Source organism: Lissotriton helveticus, chromosome 10 (assembly GCF_964261635.1).
Source record: "Lissotriton helveticus chromosome 10, aLisHel1.1, whole genome shotgun sequence".
In the NCBI taxonomy this organism is placed as follows: domain Eukaryota; kingdom Metazoa; phylum Chordata; class Amphibia; order Caudata; family Salamandridae; genus Lissotriton; species Lissotriton helveticus.
Window position 1 is genome coordinate 496,007,555 of NC_136071.1, and position 18,303 is coordinate 496,025,857.

At 40.1% G+C, this 18,303-nt stretch overlaps 1 protein-coding gene across 3 annotated transcripts in view; it reads right to left on the reverse strand.

The window, feature by feature from the left end:
- MGRN1 (mahogunin ring finger 1) overlaps nt 1-18,303 on the reverse strand; it is a 336,236-nt gene that overhangs the window by 120,209 nt on the left and 197,724 nt on the right. For all 3 annotated transcript variants that reach the window (XM_078663001.1, XM_078662999.1, XM_078663000.1), the window contains exon 10: nt 17,545-17,613. In XM_078663001.1, coding sequence (XP_078519127.1) covers nt 17,545-17,613 — 69 coding nt within the window. The remainder of the gene's footprint in view (nt 1-17,544; nt 17,614-18,303) is intronic.

The window sequence follows — 18,303 nt, forward strand, 5'->3', positions numbered from 1 at the left end:
GGTCCGATGTTGTGGAGGGCATTATATGCGTGAGTGAGGAGCTTGAAGGTTGTTCTTTCGATGGGGAGCCAGTGGCGATCACGGAGGTGTTGGGTGATGTGTTTGGGAAGGGGGATGTCTAGGGTCAGTCTGGCTGCGGTGTTCTGGACGGTCTGGAGTTTTCCAAGTAGTTTCTAGTTGATTCCGGCATAGAGAGCGTTGCCGTAGTCCATTTTGCTTCATGAATAAGGCGTGCGTGACAGTTTTTCTGGACTACAATGGGATCTATTTGAACGTTATTCGGAGTATGCGAAGGGTGTTAAAATAGGCCGAAGATATGGCGTTGATATGGTGTTTCATCGTAACCGATGAGTCTAGTATGATGCTGAGGTGCTCGTGTGTGGTCCATCAGGGTGTTGGGGTCCCCGAGGGCGGGTGATCACCAAGTCGTCCCATGCGAAGGAGGTGGAGCAAAGGATGAGGACTCCGGTTTTCTCGGCATTGAGTTTCAGGCAGCTCTTCTTTATCCAGGGGACAATAGCTTTTATCCTTTCTTGGAAGTTGTGCCTGCTGATGCTGGGTTCTTTGGTGAGGTAGAGGCATGAGCTGGGTGTCATCGGCGAAGGAGACTATGTTGAGCCCATGGTTTCTGACAATGGTAAAGAGGTGGGCCATGTAGATGGTGAAGAGGGTGGGCCTGAGAGAGGATCCCCAGGGCACGCCAAATCTGGTCTCTGTTGATTCAGAGAGGTAGGGCTCGAGTCTGACTAGCTGCGTTCTACACCTGTGAGAAATGAGCAAATCCAGTCAAGGGCCCTTCCGCGGATGCCGGTGTCATGGAGTCTGGTAGCTAGTGTGTGGTAGTAGACCGTGTTGAAGGCAGCCGAGAGGTTCAGGAGGATGAGGGCTGCTGTTAGGCCCTAATCGTGGAGGGAACGGATGGTGTTGGTGGCGGCAGCGAATAGGGCGGTCTCAGTGCTGTGGTTGCTGCGGAATCCAGATTGGGAGATGTCCAGGACGCTGTTCGCTTTGATGAAGGTTGCTAGCTGATTGTTGGCGGCCTTTTCGATGGCCATGGCTGCGAATGGAAGCAGGGAGATGGGCTTGAAGTTTTTGAGGTCCGTCGGGTCTGCGGATGGTTTCTTCAGGAGGGGGATGACTTGGCATGTTTCCAGTTGTCAGGGAATGTGGCGGTTTCGAGGGAGCAATTGATCATTCAGAGTAGTTCAAGTGCAATGGCCAAGGTGGCTCTGTGGAATATGTGGGGTGGGCAGGCATCCAAGGGTGCTCAGCAGTAGATGTGCTTCATGGTCTTTAAGGTGTCTTCTGTCATGAGTGGGGTCCAAGTGAGAAGGGTCTGTTGGGTGGCGTCGCAGAGGGAGGGGAGCTGGAGCAGTGCGGAGGTCTTGGTTGTCGAAATTGTCGTAGATCATCTTAATCTTGAGGTGAAAAAAGGTGCTGAGTGTGTTGCAGAGGTCTTGGGAGGGTGGGCGTCTGTCGTTTCGCTGCAGGGTTTGACACACCCCTTGATGATGGAGGAGAGTTCTTTGGTATTGTGGGTGTTGGTGAGAATTCGGTCTTGAAGGCATTTATTCTTTGTGGATTTGAGAAAAGTTTGCATTCAGGTCTCCCAGTTAATAAGAGACTTCATCGATTGGATATTTCAATGTGGTATGAAGGATGCTTAAGAGTAAAAGAACCACAAAAATGTCAATCTATAGACATTAACAATGCCCAACACAGAAGACACAAGCAAACCAAGGCAATTTCCAATCTAAGGAATTCTTGGAGGCTTCTAACAATGTCCACTTAGGATCACTATAGAGTTTACTAGCGTACAAGCACTTGTTATGGGCCCAACTATCTCTATGGCTTTTAGTTGGAGAAAAATAGAGTGGCAGTTCCAACTATTCATTCAAAGTTGTGTACAAAAGGTGCAGATGCTGCTATTTTAACTTCTACCAGTCATGGAGAGATTTTCGTTCGATGGTGCAGGTTGATACCAAAAGCCATTGAATGTAACTGAAGTGGGACTGCACGTTCAACCAGCGATAACTCTGCAGCCTTGAGGACTAGATTGATGGTTCAAACAGTTCCAAAATAAATACAACTACCTCTAGACCACAGGACTGGAATCCCACAAGATATCTTGTGAAGTGTGTCATCCGTCCTCACTTGGCTGAAGAAAAGGCTTGGTAGAGGCACCATAGGGGATAGATAGGGGACCAGAAAGCTTACCTTCTTGGATTCCAAAAGGCTATAGATCACCTCCCAGACACGTCACATAGTTATATTAGGCCAGGACAGATACTTAATTTTTACATGCTTACGTTCTTAATTTGCCTTCTCTTCTTAACCACAATGACTTCTGACACATTCATTTTGATGGAAAGTTCATCACGCAAACTGTTGTTTGTTTTGAGCGTTCAGCGACAGAGCTATCATAATAGAATAAACAATAGTGGCCCGACTGGGACTTTGGCATAGTAATATGGATGATGTTATTATATGTACAACAGCAATCCTTTGTTTAGATACAGGAGCATTTTGTTGGCACTGAGAGGTCAACCCATGCTGGAATTCCAGCCCAGCTGACTCCTGTTTACCTCATGTGAAGGATGCTGTCCAGCTCTCCAGCAAGACGTGCAGCTTGATAACTCCTACTACCCACAGGTAATGAGGAATTAGATCACCCTACGGGGATTTGGCATTCACTCACCCTAGACATGATAGGTTAAGAAGCGCTAGGTCAGAGTACAATATATTACACCACTTGTATGCAAGCATATATTCACTGTAATAACCAAAATGGTTGAACTGTTTATCTTTTTCACTAGTCTCCTAATGCTAACCACATTATTTTGTTTCTTTCTATTAAATATTGAAACGCTTCACTGTGTATTTCTTGTGTATCGCTTTGGGTAAACATAAGTAACTAAGTGAAACGGTTCTACATCTGTTAACACAATTTCCTTGGGGAGTCAAGATTGTCATGTTCTGAGGTTGCATATCCATTTGCTACCTTGTAAGGTTAGAGGCAAAGATGGTACACTGTGAGTTAGCAGGATTTCGGACAACATATCTGGACGGTGCGCGTGGAATCAGTCTTCCCCAGTTCTGATGGTTATATTTTTCAACAAATGCACAGTTTTACTTGGGAAAGTATAAGCCGTTCGACAGACCCACAAGTCACTCTTACTTTTCCTGCAAAACTAGTCTGGGGTGACTTCATTGCTTTGGGCAGTCTCTGTTCCTTGAGATATCCTCACAATGGTCCTTAGTCTGTTTTCCTTGGAATCCCTGGACTCCAGCTTGTAGTTCCGGTCCAGCTCTTTGTGGAATTCCTCTTTTACTGGTTAAGCAACAAGGCCACTCTGCAGGTATTTCCCAGACATATGCTTAGTGGTCTAATGGCTAGAGCGGTCAACCTCGAAGCTGGGGAACCAGGTTAAATCTTTTTTAAAAAAGGACAACCCAGCAGAGGTTGCACTCCTATTCCAAAGGACTCCGTCTAAAAAATGGGAGTATAAGCCTCATCTGTGTCAGTTCAATGAAGATTAACCCCATACCCACTGAGAGGGCTCATACTTATTATCCTCTAGTAACCACAATGGAATGCAAGAGCCAATTAGAGTCTGTACATTTCAGTGTCCCAAGTCTCCTTTAATCATAGAGAGGCTTTTATTCCAGCTATTTTTTGCCAAGTTCACAGGCTATTTGCCCAGTATTTACATAGACACCAGTTTGGGCTGGCTATGGAGTGATACATATTCACCTCTGTGTGGAGGATCCACTGTTAAACCAGAGGACCACAATACAGGAAAAAGTGGAGGAGTTGATTACACAGGCATGGTGCAGTTGTTCTTCAACAGAGGCAATGGATTGGCAACATCTCCCACCCACCAGGTGCATGAGTTTTTATGAGGAAAACAGTAGCGTTTGCACATGCAAGCTAGAATGTCTAGAATGGTATCACCAGCCCAGCAAAAAGGAAACCACAATCCTCTGCAGCACATGCACGTGGTCCAAAAGGCACAAGCACTGACCTGTTCTTTTGCAACACACAAATACACACACAAACAAACCCCTACACACATGCATTGCACTTCCAATCCTAGAGGGCATCATGTCTCAGACATAATATTAACCAACAACTCCAGTTGTGGGTACTGGACAATGTCCCGAAAAGGCCATTCTCCCTCAGAACAACAAAGACAATGCTGCCCTCTCCACCACTGTTGGCAGCATCCTTGGTGGACAAGCAGTAGCCACTGTCAATAAAAAAATATGATCTCCATTGGTGTCCCAATCGAATTGGAGCCCAGCTCTGATGACAAGAAAACATTATATAAAGCGAGCACCTCCAGTAGGTTTGTATGATTTTGGAGCTCCACTGTGGAAAAATATTCAGGACGAGTCAGATTGAAGCAACAGCTGAGCAATACTGGTTGTACAAATCCATGTAGAGCACTTACGTCCACATCAGCTTGCATGCCTACTGATTTCTCCTTAACATATCTACCACATCGTTCTCCACCAACGCACAGCGATTGTTCTACATTTAAAAAACTTGGGCTGATCCTTGGGGATTAGGTTTACTCAAAGAACCGGTGCTGTGACTGCGGATTTGAAAGTGAGGAGTAGACACATGTAGTTTTGCAACGAGAACCAGCACTATACATCATACCCAACACTGCATAAACCTCGAGCAATTTCAATGAGCAGGATGCATCCTTGAGGTTAAATGTCGCTATTAAGTCTCCATCTTTCAGTGATGGCATAACAGAATGCCATGTTTTCATATAGAAACTGGTCCAAATGCATATTCTTCAAGTGTTCAGAGTTGGAATGTGTGTCTCAGAATTGTATCATTTGTTCGATTAAGGAAACATACAGAATACACTCATTTCCCTCTCTTTTACCAGGATTTCTACCTTGATTTCCTTCAGTGTCAAAGCCACTTCATCCAACAGATGCAGCAAATAGTCACAACTGGGGACTAGTCCTTAAATTGAGTGGTGATGGGGTAATTGGTTGAACTTTAAACAATAGCCTTCTTTGATTGTGGCTAGCACATATTTGTCAAGAGGTGATTTTTTTTTGTTTCATAATTTTTTATTAAGAAAATATTATGATGAATGTAAAAACATGAATACATAGGAATAGCATTTAACATTTTAAGCTCACAAAAGATTATCATACAAGTTACCATAAGGATCAGAGAGAGGAAGAATTACATAAAGGATCTTATATGAAATAGAGAATGGATTAGGAAAGAAAATAATATATTATATACGTTAATAAATACATATATTTCATTACATAGGTAACAGTAAAATAATTATAAGTATGAGATTTAAAATGTAAAGATTGATCCATGAAATACAAAATGCATAAAGTGAGGTGAATATTGAAAGATATGAGGATAGCTGTTGGAGAATCATAGATATATAAGTAGATAGATAAAATGGGAAATATATATATATATACATATATACATATAAATAGAGAAATAAATGTGAGAGGAAAAATAAATAAATATATAAAGGAATACATAGATAAATACAAATGGAAGTATAAATATACATTTATTGATAAATATAAAGATAAATATAAAGATAAACAAAGATATAGATAAATATAAATATATATATATATATATATATATATATATATATATATATATATATATATATATATATATATATATATATATATATATAAGATATAGGCTCCTTGTCCAGATGAAAGAGAGTGAAGGGTGAAGAAAAGATATAAGGAGGGGAAGGAAGTACTTGGGGATCTCAAAGAAAGGGAGTGCAAACTTGTTTGAAAATGTCCTCTTGATCCTGAAGTCGATATATAATACGTTTGTGGGATGCGGTTTGAATCATCGCTACCAGCCCTTTTTCATTCGTAGGAGGATTAGGCAATTATCAATGTCTGTCTTAGAATACATATCTTGGCTGTAGAAAGTGCAGTGTATTGAAGACGATGTTGCAGACTTGTAATGGTAGGAAGAGTCCGAAGATCATGCAATAAAGTAATAGAAAGGGAAAGGCGAAGGGAGGGGATAGTTCCTTGCAACGTGACCCCTATGCAAGTCAAAAAACACAGCATGGAAGGACAATCACGAAGTAAATGGGGAAGATCACAATTGACTTCAGATCACCTCCAACATTTAGAATGAGACACTAATCCTGCTTTTTGCAATTTCAGAGGTGTGTTAAAAAGACAGAAATTCAAGCGAGCTTCTCCAGTGCCTTTGTCAAGGGATGCCCATATATTCGACCATACATTATCTTCAATAGTAATGTGTAGACGTTCCTGCCATTTCATTTGAAGAGCCGTAGCAAGTGGTTGTGCAAATAAGTGATGAGTTAAAACACCATACAAGCCTGACATCACTCCTTTGTGTCATCCCTATTTAAGTAGATAATCTAATATTGGTGAGGAGTTTAATATTCAGGGAGGAGAACCTAAACATCATCTTAGACAGTGCTTTAGCTGTAAGTATTGTGAAATTTGGTGTGATGGGAGATTAAACTCTTCACGAAGTAGGTCAAAGGATTTTAGCTGAACATTTGATATGACCTGATCAAGTGTTTGAATGCCACATGATATCCAACTAGACCATTGAAGCGCTTTACTATTTATTCGGATACTTTCATTACTCCAGAATGAAGCTTTATAGTGTACATTTGTAGGAGGTAATGTGCTTGACGCCATGCTTGATATGTAGCTTGCATCACTGGATGTGGAGGGGAAGAACGTGGATGTTGAGTACCATAAAGAAAGTTAAGGCCATCATTTCGATTAAGAAGAGAATGTTCTATTTGAACCCACTGTGGAGGATCGGTCATATCTGGGAGTAAGTAAACTAACTGCGAAAGCTGCAAGGCTAAGGAATAATGTTCCAGAGATGGTAAACCCAAACCACCATAGGGCGACGAGTCAGTAATTTTGCAGCAGCTAAGCGAGGGTATATAGAACCCCAAACAAAAGACTGAATACAAGCATCCACTCGAAGTTATGTAGATAAGGGGATAACTATCGGAAGCATTCCCAGTATAAAAGTAAAGCGAAGTAAGGTGACCATCCTAACAGCTTGTACCCTTCCCCACATAGAAAAACATAAGAGAGACCATTTAGCAAAATTAGTTTCTATTTGTGTTATAAGGTAAGTGATATCTGAGACCATACTTGATAGACCTCGATTAACTAGGACTCCCAGATATTTTAATTGTGATGATCTCCAACAGAAGGAATAACCATCAATTGATGCTTTTGTGGTACCGGGAGAAAGTGGAAGAATCTCGCTCTTATCCCAGTTCACTTTATAACTAGAATGGATTGCAAAACTCTCAATTTCAAGTAAAGCTGGTAAAGAGTACGGAAGATCTTTTAGAGTAAGGAGAATGTCATCAGCATATAAATATAGCTTAGAATCACCATCTGGTATAGGTATGCCTTGTATTTGTGGTGAATGAGGCAAGAGGTTCTATTGCTAATAGGAATAAAAGGGGAGAAAGGGGACAACCTTGATGAGTACCCCTACGATTTAGGAAAGGGTCTGAAAGAAAACCACCACAGTTAACCTGAGGTATTGGGTTATCATATAAAAGACGAACTTTAGAAATAAATGAATCACGTAGGCCAAAGCGCTTCATAGTTGCAAAAAGGTATCTTCAGTCCATTCGGTCAAATGCTTTTTCTGCATCTAATTAAGTATGAGCAAGAGTTCAAAGGTGATTTCTAGATGAGCGACCTGGAACAAAACCCACCTGTGAATGGTGTATAAGAGAAGGAATACCTTTGTGAAGGTGTGCCGCTAAAATACTTGCGAAGAGCTTAACATCACTATTTATTAGTGAGATGGGTCGATAACTACTACAAACAAGCGTATCTTTGACAGATTTTGGGACGACTGCAATCAACGCTCTGTTAGAAATAAGACCAAGTGAATCTACTTGAACGGTCTCATGGAAAGCAGAAAATAAGGTTTCAGCTGTTTCCGTTCTGGTCCATATATAAAATTCCGCAGGGAAACCATCTTCCCCAGGGCACTTATTATAAGTTAGTTTGGCAATTGCTGCAGCTAATTCTTCTTTTCTAATAACCCCATCATGGAAAGTTCTACCCTCATCTGTAAGGCAAGGGAGGTTAATGTCAGCAAGATGGGACACTAACTGATCTTTGGTTTTTGACTTATCGGGAGTATAAAGTTGTTTATAAAAGGATGGAAAAGCATCTACGATTTCATGTGGTTTTATAAGAATCTCACCCATTTCTGCACGTATTGCAGGAACAGCCATAGCTGCCTCACGTGGTTTCAGCTGAGCTGCAAGGAATCAACCTGCTTTCTCACCTTGCTCATAGTGTCTACCCTTAAGGCGTTGGAGAGCATATTCTGCTTTAGAAGTATATAGGTTGTTAAGCTCCATCTTAGCAATTTCTAGTTTACAGCCGTTGGGTATTGTAGGGTGAGATGAATACTGATGTGTTAGGGAGGTGATTTGAGTCTCCAGCTCAATGTGACGAAGTGACGTCAACTTATTGGTCTCTCCAGCATCTCTCTTTAGTTGACCTCGAATAGTTGCTTTAGCAGCTGCCCAGACCATTCTACTGGAGGTAACTGATAATGTGTTAATAGTTAAATAATCACAGATATGGGAGCATAGTAGTGTTTTACCTTTTATGTGGGCGATACCTTTGAATATTCATGCACCATGGTGTACGGCCTGGAGAGGTTAAACCTAATTCTAGGGCAAGAAGAACAGGCGCATGGTCTGATATTGCAGCTTCCAAGCTTTGAGAATCAGTTGTGGTAGCAATAACCGAATGCAAAATAAGAAAATCATCTATGCTGGCCTGGGTGCCATGGGTAGAGGAGAGGAAGGTATACTCCTGATCGGATGGGTGGCAAAGGCGCCAATGATCTACTAGTTCATGATTTGACGTTATGTCTCCCAATAAAGCTCTATCTCCCTCATTACATCGGTCTAGGGGGCCTGGTCGGTCAGTTATCGAATCACGGGCCAGATTCCAATCACCACCAATGACATATCTGAATGCCCCTATTTCTATCAATAGTCGATTTAAACTGAGAAAAAAGGAATGTTTGCCTTCTGTCTGAGCATATACGGAGCCCCCGGAAAAGATCTTGTCTCCTATTTTTAGCTTTGCAAAAATGTATCTGCCTTCTGGATCATTCCAGGTTTTAATAAGGTAGAGATTTATGAAGTAGAATGGCCACTCTGCATTTCCGTGGTTGGGCCTCCTAGGAAGAAGTTGTGTTGTTAGACCACAGTGTATAACCTTTCCTACCCAGTCTCACCGTAATTTAGAAGATTCTAAAGCATTTAAATGAGTTTCTTGTAGAAGAGCAATATCAGCGTTTTTCATTTGCAAGTAGGATAGCACTTTTTTCCATTTAATGAAATGTGTAAGGCCATGAACATTCCATGAAATAATACGTAATGGGTGAGAGGTGGAAGAGATGTTAGATACCATGTGTGTGTTAGGAGGTGAAGATACTAAATTCTGAGGGAGACAGACGTAGAAAAGGAAGAAAGATAAAGAATGAATTCTGGACAAGGAGGGAGGTAAATATCAAGTATTTGTTAATAAATAGTAGGATAAGTGAGAGAGAGGAAATATAAGACACTAAAAAGGCTGATAAGAAATTATCAGAGAGAAAAAAGGAAAAGAAAAAGAAAAAAGGAAAAATGGAAAAAGGATAAGTATACTACGTAAAAGCAACACAGTATTTAGGGAGATGAAACTGTTTTCTGTGGCTCTAGAGACTTTTGAGCTATATGCGCCGGGGGAGCCCCATCCAGAAACAAAGTGGATAAAAAGGATATAATAGAGACATCGTATTGATAGTAACAAGTGATCTTGTGATTATAAGAGTGAATGAGTATTGAAATGTTGAGATATACAAAACATTGTATAAATAAGGGAAGACATAAAAAATATTGGAATATGATAAGAAAGAGGAAGGAATAGAAGGAGAGGGAAAATACAAAGAGGAATATATAAAATAGCACATGTGAGATCTTGAATGGTATTATAATGATATTAAATATTGAATATAATCATGTTGAGATAATATGACAATTAAATTAAATAATGCAATAGTTGCATATTAATACAATTAAATGTTATCAAAATTAATTAGATAAATATTAATACATCAAGATAATATAGTAAATAGATAGTGCAATGAAAAATTGGTAAATAGAAAATGAAGAAGAGAGATGTAGGGAGAGGAGAGAATTGGAGCTAGACGTCCAGGCTATATATACACGTCGATGGAGTTTTATAAAGTAAAGAGGAAGGCCTATGCTATTTAAAAGTTTAGCTTATATATACCAATTCTTAATTCATGTTATGCATAAAAATTCATAACATTCATATTATAACACTATAAAATAGTTAAACTCTATCATGTGTATATGCAAGGAGATAGGGGAGGGGAGAAAGGATTTAAGAAAAGGGATAGAATATAGTATAGCATAAATGACGAGCGAGAGAAGGAAAGAATAAAAGGAGAGGGAAAACAGAAAGAGGAATGTATAAAATAGCACACCTGGGATCTTGAATAGTATAATATTGATATTACATATTATGTATAATCATGTGTAAATAATATGATAATTACATTAAAGAATGCAATAGTTGTATACTAATACAATTAAATGTTATCACAATTAATTAAGTCAATATTAATACATCAAGATAATATAGTAGATAGATAGTGCAATGGAAAATTAATAAATAAGAAAAAAGACGCAGAGATGTCAGAAGAGAACATTAGAACTAAACGTCCAGACTATATACGTAATGTAACTTTATAGAGTAAAGAGGAAAGCTATGTTATTTTAGAGTTTAGTTTATATATATTAATTCTTAATTCATAAAATTCATAAAAATTCATTACATTCATATTATAACACTATAAAATAGTTAAACTCTATCATATGCATATGTTAGGAGATAGAGGAGAGAGGATTTAGGAAAAGGAATATAATATAGTAAAGCATTATATAAGGAGTTGGCCTAACGGCTAGGGCGCTTGACCTCGGAAACTGGGTTCGAGTCTCGGTAATGACGATAAAACATCCTGTGATTCTGGGCAAAACACGCAATCTCCCCTTGCCTAACAAAAATGAATGTGTGGCCTCATGTAACGTAACTGATACTATGTAAAGCGGTCTGATACCCGATTCGGGTCAAGTTCGCGCTATATAAAACTCTGCAAAAAAATAAAATATATATATATATAATATAACCCAAATACAATATAATATAGTACAAAATGAGCATAACAGAATAAATGAATATTCAGATACTCATCAGATCATAGTTTCAATAGATAGTGAAGTAAATGACTTCTGACTGCTCTTCAGTAGTAATCAAAATAAATAATAAGTCAACGTTCAGGAAACATCTTCTTCAGATGATGAAAGATTTTAAGAGAGAACGTGATTTGTCTCTATCTCTTTCCGGCGTAAGAGCAGCTACTGTCTGCAGGGCTTGAGCTCGATCTGCAAAAGAGCATAAATGTCGGTCTGGATCTCTTCCTTTGCTTTGGGACTGATTTGGGTTGTACATAGATTCATCAGGAGATTGCTTGGATATCGGGGAAGAAAGTGGAGATTGTAGCTCAGGTATAAGCGCATTACATTCCATGTTTTGAGGAACAAGAGTGTCTCATAGGAGACAGAGATCCTCTGGGTTAAAGAAGTCTTTGGATATGCCATCTTTAGTGATCCATAGACGCGCTGGTTCAAAAAGGCCATATTGGATGTCTAGCTGACGTAAGCGGGGTCTAGGAGAAAGAAAAGCTTTGCGGCATCCATTTATTTCTTTTCAAAAATCGGATGCCATTCGAACCTGATGACCCTCAAATTGATATGGACCATGTGTACGATCACAATAATTAATTGACGAGCCTGTTCATGTCTTAAAAAGCAGACAATAAGTTTACGTGGATGTAAGTTTCTCCCGCTTTTGAAAGTACCAATGCAATGTGCTATCTGCATCTCTAACGGCGGATTGAAAGTAAGGACCTGTAATTTTTAGGAGAGCTGTTATGAGAAAGGATTTAACATCTGATCCTTCCATTCCTTCTGGAAAACCAAAGAAGCGGACATTGTCATAATTGTTTCTATCTTCCAAACTTATAATCTTACTTCTGAGGAAGAGAAGTTCTTTATCTCGATCTGGTATATTATTATTGCGGCTCTCAACTGTGGCTACTCGTTCAGTAAGTCCATCTAGTTTACTCTGAAATCCAGCAATATCTTCACATATCTATTTAGTCTCAGTAGTAAGGGAGGATATGGACGTCTCCATTCCCTCCAAACGCCGTCCAACCGCAGTGATTTCCTGAAGTATCCTTTCGATAGTGGGATCTGGTGCAGTTGACATCAAAGGGTTAGATGATTTTTGGGCTGGGAGGATGATATTCCAAGCTTCTGAAGTTGAACGACCCTGGTTTAGAATTTAAGAGTATGAGGGCTGCTTTATGGATTTACCAGTGGCTTTACTAGAAGGCATTCGCAGTTGCTCCTGTATAGAATTTTATAACTAGTAAACGATTGCTTACAAAACAATTAGCAGTCTTTGTCTCTTACAAATAAAAGTAAGTAAAAATCTTTTATGCTTTCCACACGTTTCGGATGCACAACAGGAGCACGTCTTATTTATAGTGAGTTCAATCTCAGGCAGTTCCAAATATTGTATAACAAAGTATTGGATTAGCACATCTATCTCCTATAACAACAAAACAGAACTGTGCAGGAAATTGAGCGTTATAGAATAGTGTTGTTACTAATTATCTGATATTGTCTCGCCAAGCATGCAGGGTAATAGAAAAAAGTTTGAAGTCACCTCTGGTATTTTAATCACGTGGCAAAAGCGTGTAAAATTTTGAGCCGGCTTAACTCCAGTCAGCACCACTGCACCGCATCTACAATGTAAGAGAAGACTGGAAAAACAGCTCAAAGAAGGAGTGATTAAATTTCCAGGTATATGGTGCAATGAGAAGGAGCAAAAACTCCTCAGATGCTTTAATGTACAGCAATAGCGCACTCTACCTCTTCCATCAGTTGAGGCACAAGCAGAACAACGAAGAAGACTGTGCAGAGTTGTTAATCTTTGTTTAAGAAAGCCAACCACATTAGCAGTGAAGTCTCCCCAGGTGTCTCTGGAATTCAGGAGCCGCGCACCACTTTCTGAAGAGGTGCAAATTCAGTCAGCTTTGTCCTGTCAACGTCAAAGCATTGCAGCGGATATCAGATCCTTGCCTCACCGGATACACAGGGGAGCAGACAGATGCACAAAAACATCTCAGACACTTCCAGTTCGTATTAGCAGCGAGCAGTTCACACCCGGTTATCTCTCCTTTTTCTTCTTATGTCCAAGCAACACTGTTTCATTCACGTATATTCCCCATTTCGCCAAGAATCACACGAGGCAAAAGATATTCATAAAGAAGGGATGGAGCTGTTAATCTTTGCCTAAAAGAGCCGACCACATTAGCAGTGAAGTCTCTCATGCATCTCTGGAATTCAGGAGCCACGCACCGCATTCCGAAGAGGCGCGAGCTTAGTCAGCTGTGTCCTGTCAAAGTCGGAGTGTTGCAGCCGATATCAAAAACACACTCGTAACATATCACGGGATTGAAGGCCATACCAGTGAGTCCAGCTATTCGGACGGCATTTTCACCATAATTAGATCCTCTCTCACGACTCAAAAGGCTGTTTATTGCCGTCCGGGTCTTCCCTCAGCACAGAACTCCGGAATCAGGAGGCCATCTTGCGCCGTTGCCAGACCACGCCACCCAGAGGTGATTTCTTCCCATGCGAGTGAAAAAATGCTACCCAAGTGACTCATGAGTGAAAGTGACAGGGTGGTAGAAGTTGTTATGGGTAGAAGAGTCACGGTTTGGAGCTGGAGAAACCCTGATCTTCACATACCCTTGCTAGGGTTCTTGTATTGCCTTGAAAGGTGCTCTTCTTTCTCCCTCGCCGTTCTATTTTAAGGGTGGAATGCTGTGGCGAGTCAAAGTAACCTATGAATTGTGGGCTACTTTCATTTTTATGTTAATTCTCATCTTGATGCTTTCTGCTACAAAGGTCCCCACTCCCTCCACCTCCTTGGGGCCAGTTCTTTTTTTGGGTAGGTCCTTTTTGAGACGTTTTCAGACCGATCCTACTTTACAGAGTAAACCAGCTATGTCAATGCCATTGTCTTTTGAATCGGTGTGAATCGAGGCAACTTCTTAAGTCTAATCTTCAGGCCTCTGTACGTGTGCAATTTGAGGTTGATGGCACTGAATTATGAGGCAGCCTCAAGCTCAACAGTGGTTTAGCTATGTTGTGAGACAATAGCAGGATAGAGCTTCAGTGTGTCTTCCTCATTATAGTCTACCAAAGACTGTGCCTCCTACAGGCTGGTGTAGAAGCTGTACTCTAGGCTTTTTCATTCTGTATCTTCCCCTTCTTTATTGTGTAGTCTGCAAACACTTTTGTGGTGGACAAAGAGTAAACACGATCTATGAACAAAGGCAAGTGTACGTTTTCATCAGGCTTTCCCACAGAAAGTGGACCTCAACCACCATCCGCCCTCGAGCCATTTTTATGGCCTGAGTCAGTGCACTGCTGGATAGAAAGAACTGGTCCCAACAGTATCCTACAACTCTCAGTCTGAATTTTAAAATCTGTTTGAGCCTTTTCAGAGCAGAAAATTACAGTTGTATGCAATTAAATCACAGGCAACACTTTAGGAACCAATGCCAAAAAAAATAATAATCTAAGGCACAGTTTGTGTCTTGGTGCATTGGGGGTGTCATGGTGATGTTTAATAAATCATTGAGGCCAGACCAGAAGCTGTAACAAAAAAAATGAGAATAAAGTTAATCTCAGGGTTTTCAGTTAAACCCGATTATAACTGAAAAAACACCACAAAAGTTAATATTTGTTTTTCGGTAGAAACTGGAAAACACTAGACTTTGCAGCATTTTTACTTCTTTCATGGCCCCTCTGGTGTCAAAGCAGTTCAAGTGTACCCTCTATCAACAAACACTTTTCTGTGATCTATGCTACTGCAATGACTTACTCCTCCCATGATGACACTTAATATATTCTTTAACGAGCTGCAAGGTCCCTGTCCATCCAGGACACCCTTCCACTCCCATTTGTGAGCATGTCTCACCTTAAATGGCTTCAGTTTACTGTTCACTGACACTTTACTGACACTGCTATTTAGAGGCCAGAAGGTTTGTAGCTGAACTATTAGCAGGATATTAGTCTAGGGCAGAGGTTCCCGATCTGTGCACTGTGGCACCCTGGTGCGCCTTCAAAACTTTTGTAGTTTTTAAAATTGCTTTGTTCAGAGCCAATGGAAATAAACACCCGGTAAAGTTAATAGCTTTTTGAAAGGCCAAAGCGCTTTTGCTCAATCTCTTGCTTTCTCTTCTGAGAGTGCCAAGTTTTGCCACTTTTGCTTTTGTGCACTGCACACAGATCCCCGAGTACTGTACCACTTCTGACTGATTTAGATGAATATTTACCTGTGTCCAAAATGAACTATCAACCCAAAGGGGTCAGATGCAGTTACTTTCTCCAGGAACCAGTGATTCGACCATTCTTCCAGTATCTGTAACACACGTTGGCATTTTTACTTTGACTTGATAGCATGCAATGTATTTCTAGCCCATATGTATCTCAGTGACAAATTAACTTTGTGGATTCTCTTTCTTGGCCCAGTCTGTCTGCAGACACTGAGCTTCCACCTCCAGCATGCAGGTTGTCATAAAGCGCCCCATAGGAAATGTAGGTCACGTGCTGGTTGTCTCAGAATAGTTCTGCACTGTGGTGCAACACACATTTTAGGCAGCATTACTTAACATGTTTCTGATGAAAATTATAGAGTGTGACCTTTTTCTTACAAAATAACATTTCATCATTACTAACATAATTCTAGTTTGAGATCTTTAGTGCGCTTGAGGCATTGCACAAAGGTGCCATGTCGTGTCTTGGTTCTACCCAGTGGAGTGTTCATCCAGTGGGTTTTTGGGTATATTTATTCATGTCCACTTGAGTGCTTGCATTGAAATGGATGACAATTAATTTGATAACTATACTACTCTACATTCACTCTACTGATGCTGGTATGCATTGGCACATTAACGCAATCTTGAGAAAGGTGTAAATGAGAAATATTTAATTCATACCCCGCCCATCACCTGTTCCACTTGGCTCCCTGGAATGAGCCCCTCTATAGCCAATTTTTTACTCAAAAGATAGTTTTTAAAAATTCCATATGCAGACCTCAGATTATTGTTTCTGGCTTACTTAACCAATTCAAGTTTTACATTAAACAGCTGTCATATTTTTATTTTGTGACATCTATGATTATAATACCTTCATCTGCTTCATCCCAATTATTTTCAGGGTGAAAAATTGAAGTACTCCCAAAGCTGGGCTTACATCCCTTCACCCACAAAAAAAGTAAAATATAGGGGAGCCATGGCCAATAGGTCAAGGGAGTCGTGGGTCGAAAAAGTTTAGCAACCACTGGTCTAGGGCAGGAATTACCACACCTTGATGTCATCCTCTTTTATTGTGCGGGACAGAACTCTGGTTTTGGAAACCTCAGATATCAAGATTGTGACAAAGATCACTGTGCATATGGATGCCAACAGAATCAGTGTCCTCCTTTAAAGCATTGTACCTAACACTCAGTTTTACATTGTGATGATATGAAAAGAAACCACACAGGAGTCGCTTCCTCACATAGATGCCAATGACCATATAATTAACAAGTTCAGCAAACACGCAAAAGCATAAAACAATACAGACAAGGACTTGAGTGTATTATTGATGAGTTATTGCAGGAGCAGATTCAAGGGAAAGGCGCAGAAAAAGGGAATTGGGAACAATAAAGGAGAAGAGAACTGATGATAGAAATGAACGAAGGAAGGAAATAAAAGAAAATTCTTTATGTGAGCTGGGGGGGAAAGTCAGTATTTGTTTATTAGAGCAAAAGCGAAAAAAGACGACACTGATTTTCACAATTTTTGAATAAAGTGGAAAACATGGAAGAAATCCATCTGAATTCACAACTCATAGGAACTGAAAACATTAAAGCTTAGTTAGAATACTCCTAGATGTCTGGGCAATGCAAATCATGTGAAACCACAATAGATATGCTGTAAAACTGGATATACAGAAACATAATCGTTTATCAAATGTAAATAGGGCTCAGAAACAGTCCAAATTAAAAACTAATAAAATATTTTATATGTTTTCATTTCACACAAAAATATTCTTGTTGAAGTGATTATATAGGAATAGCCATGCCCGTTTCTGGCTTCTCATGTGCGATGAACAGAACTGTTCTTCTACATCATCCCTATGCATGGTTTAAGCACAAGGATGAAATAAAGCAGACAATTCTTGTCTCCAATCTCAGAGAAACAATTTTAGATTCTTTGATGCATAATATTTTGACAATAATAATAACAATTGTAACTCTGTGAACCTAACTTACCTTGGACTCTTGGCTGTTTTTATTTTCAATACCGTAAATCTCCTGCAGAAGATAACTAACACGATCCACCTGCAAGAATGAGCAAATTCATGAGATTCTGGCAGGTACAGTAGTAACATAAGACAGTCTTATGATTTGTGACTAATAGGGAATTGGTAAAGTTACAAAGAGAAATTAAGAGGGGAGGGGTCAGTGATTTTCTATTTTGTATAGCACACACTGCAAACTGTATAACCACTCAGTCAGGGAAAATGGAACAGTTGTGAAAGGTAAGGTATTAGGCACACAGGAAACAGAAACTCTCCAGTGGAGGAGAGGTTTTATTTTGCTGCCAGCTAGTCAGCCTGCTAATTTCACAGCCTCATGCTTATGCGATTCAAGCACTGGTTTAGGGGCATTTCATAGGGAGATGTAGTGGTATTTCATTTGGTTACCAGAGCTCATACTTTGTGGTGATAAGGCAGCATTTCCTTTAGTGATATGGTGAGCTTTACCTGGTCATGTGATGGTATATGCCACGTTGAATTAACATATCTGATCGGAGTAATCAATGTGCTGCTGTAGGAGGTTTTCATATGATTATTTAGAGGATACCGTCGGGTCTCAAATGCCATTATGACTGGTAATATGGGGTATTCAATGTCATTGGGATAGCATCAATCTGGCAAAATGGAGAATGCCATGTGATATGGGACCGTCCACATGGTCATATGGGGAAGTACATCAGGGCATATCATCTGACAACTAGTGTGAGTCCAG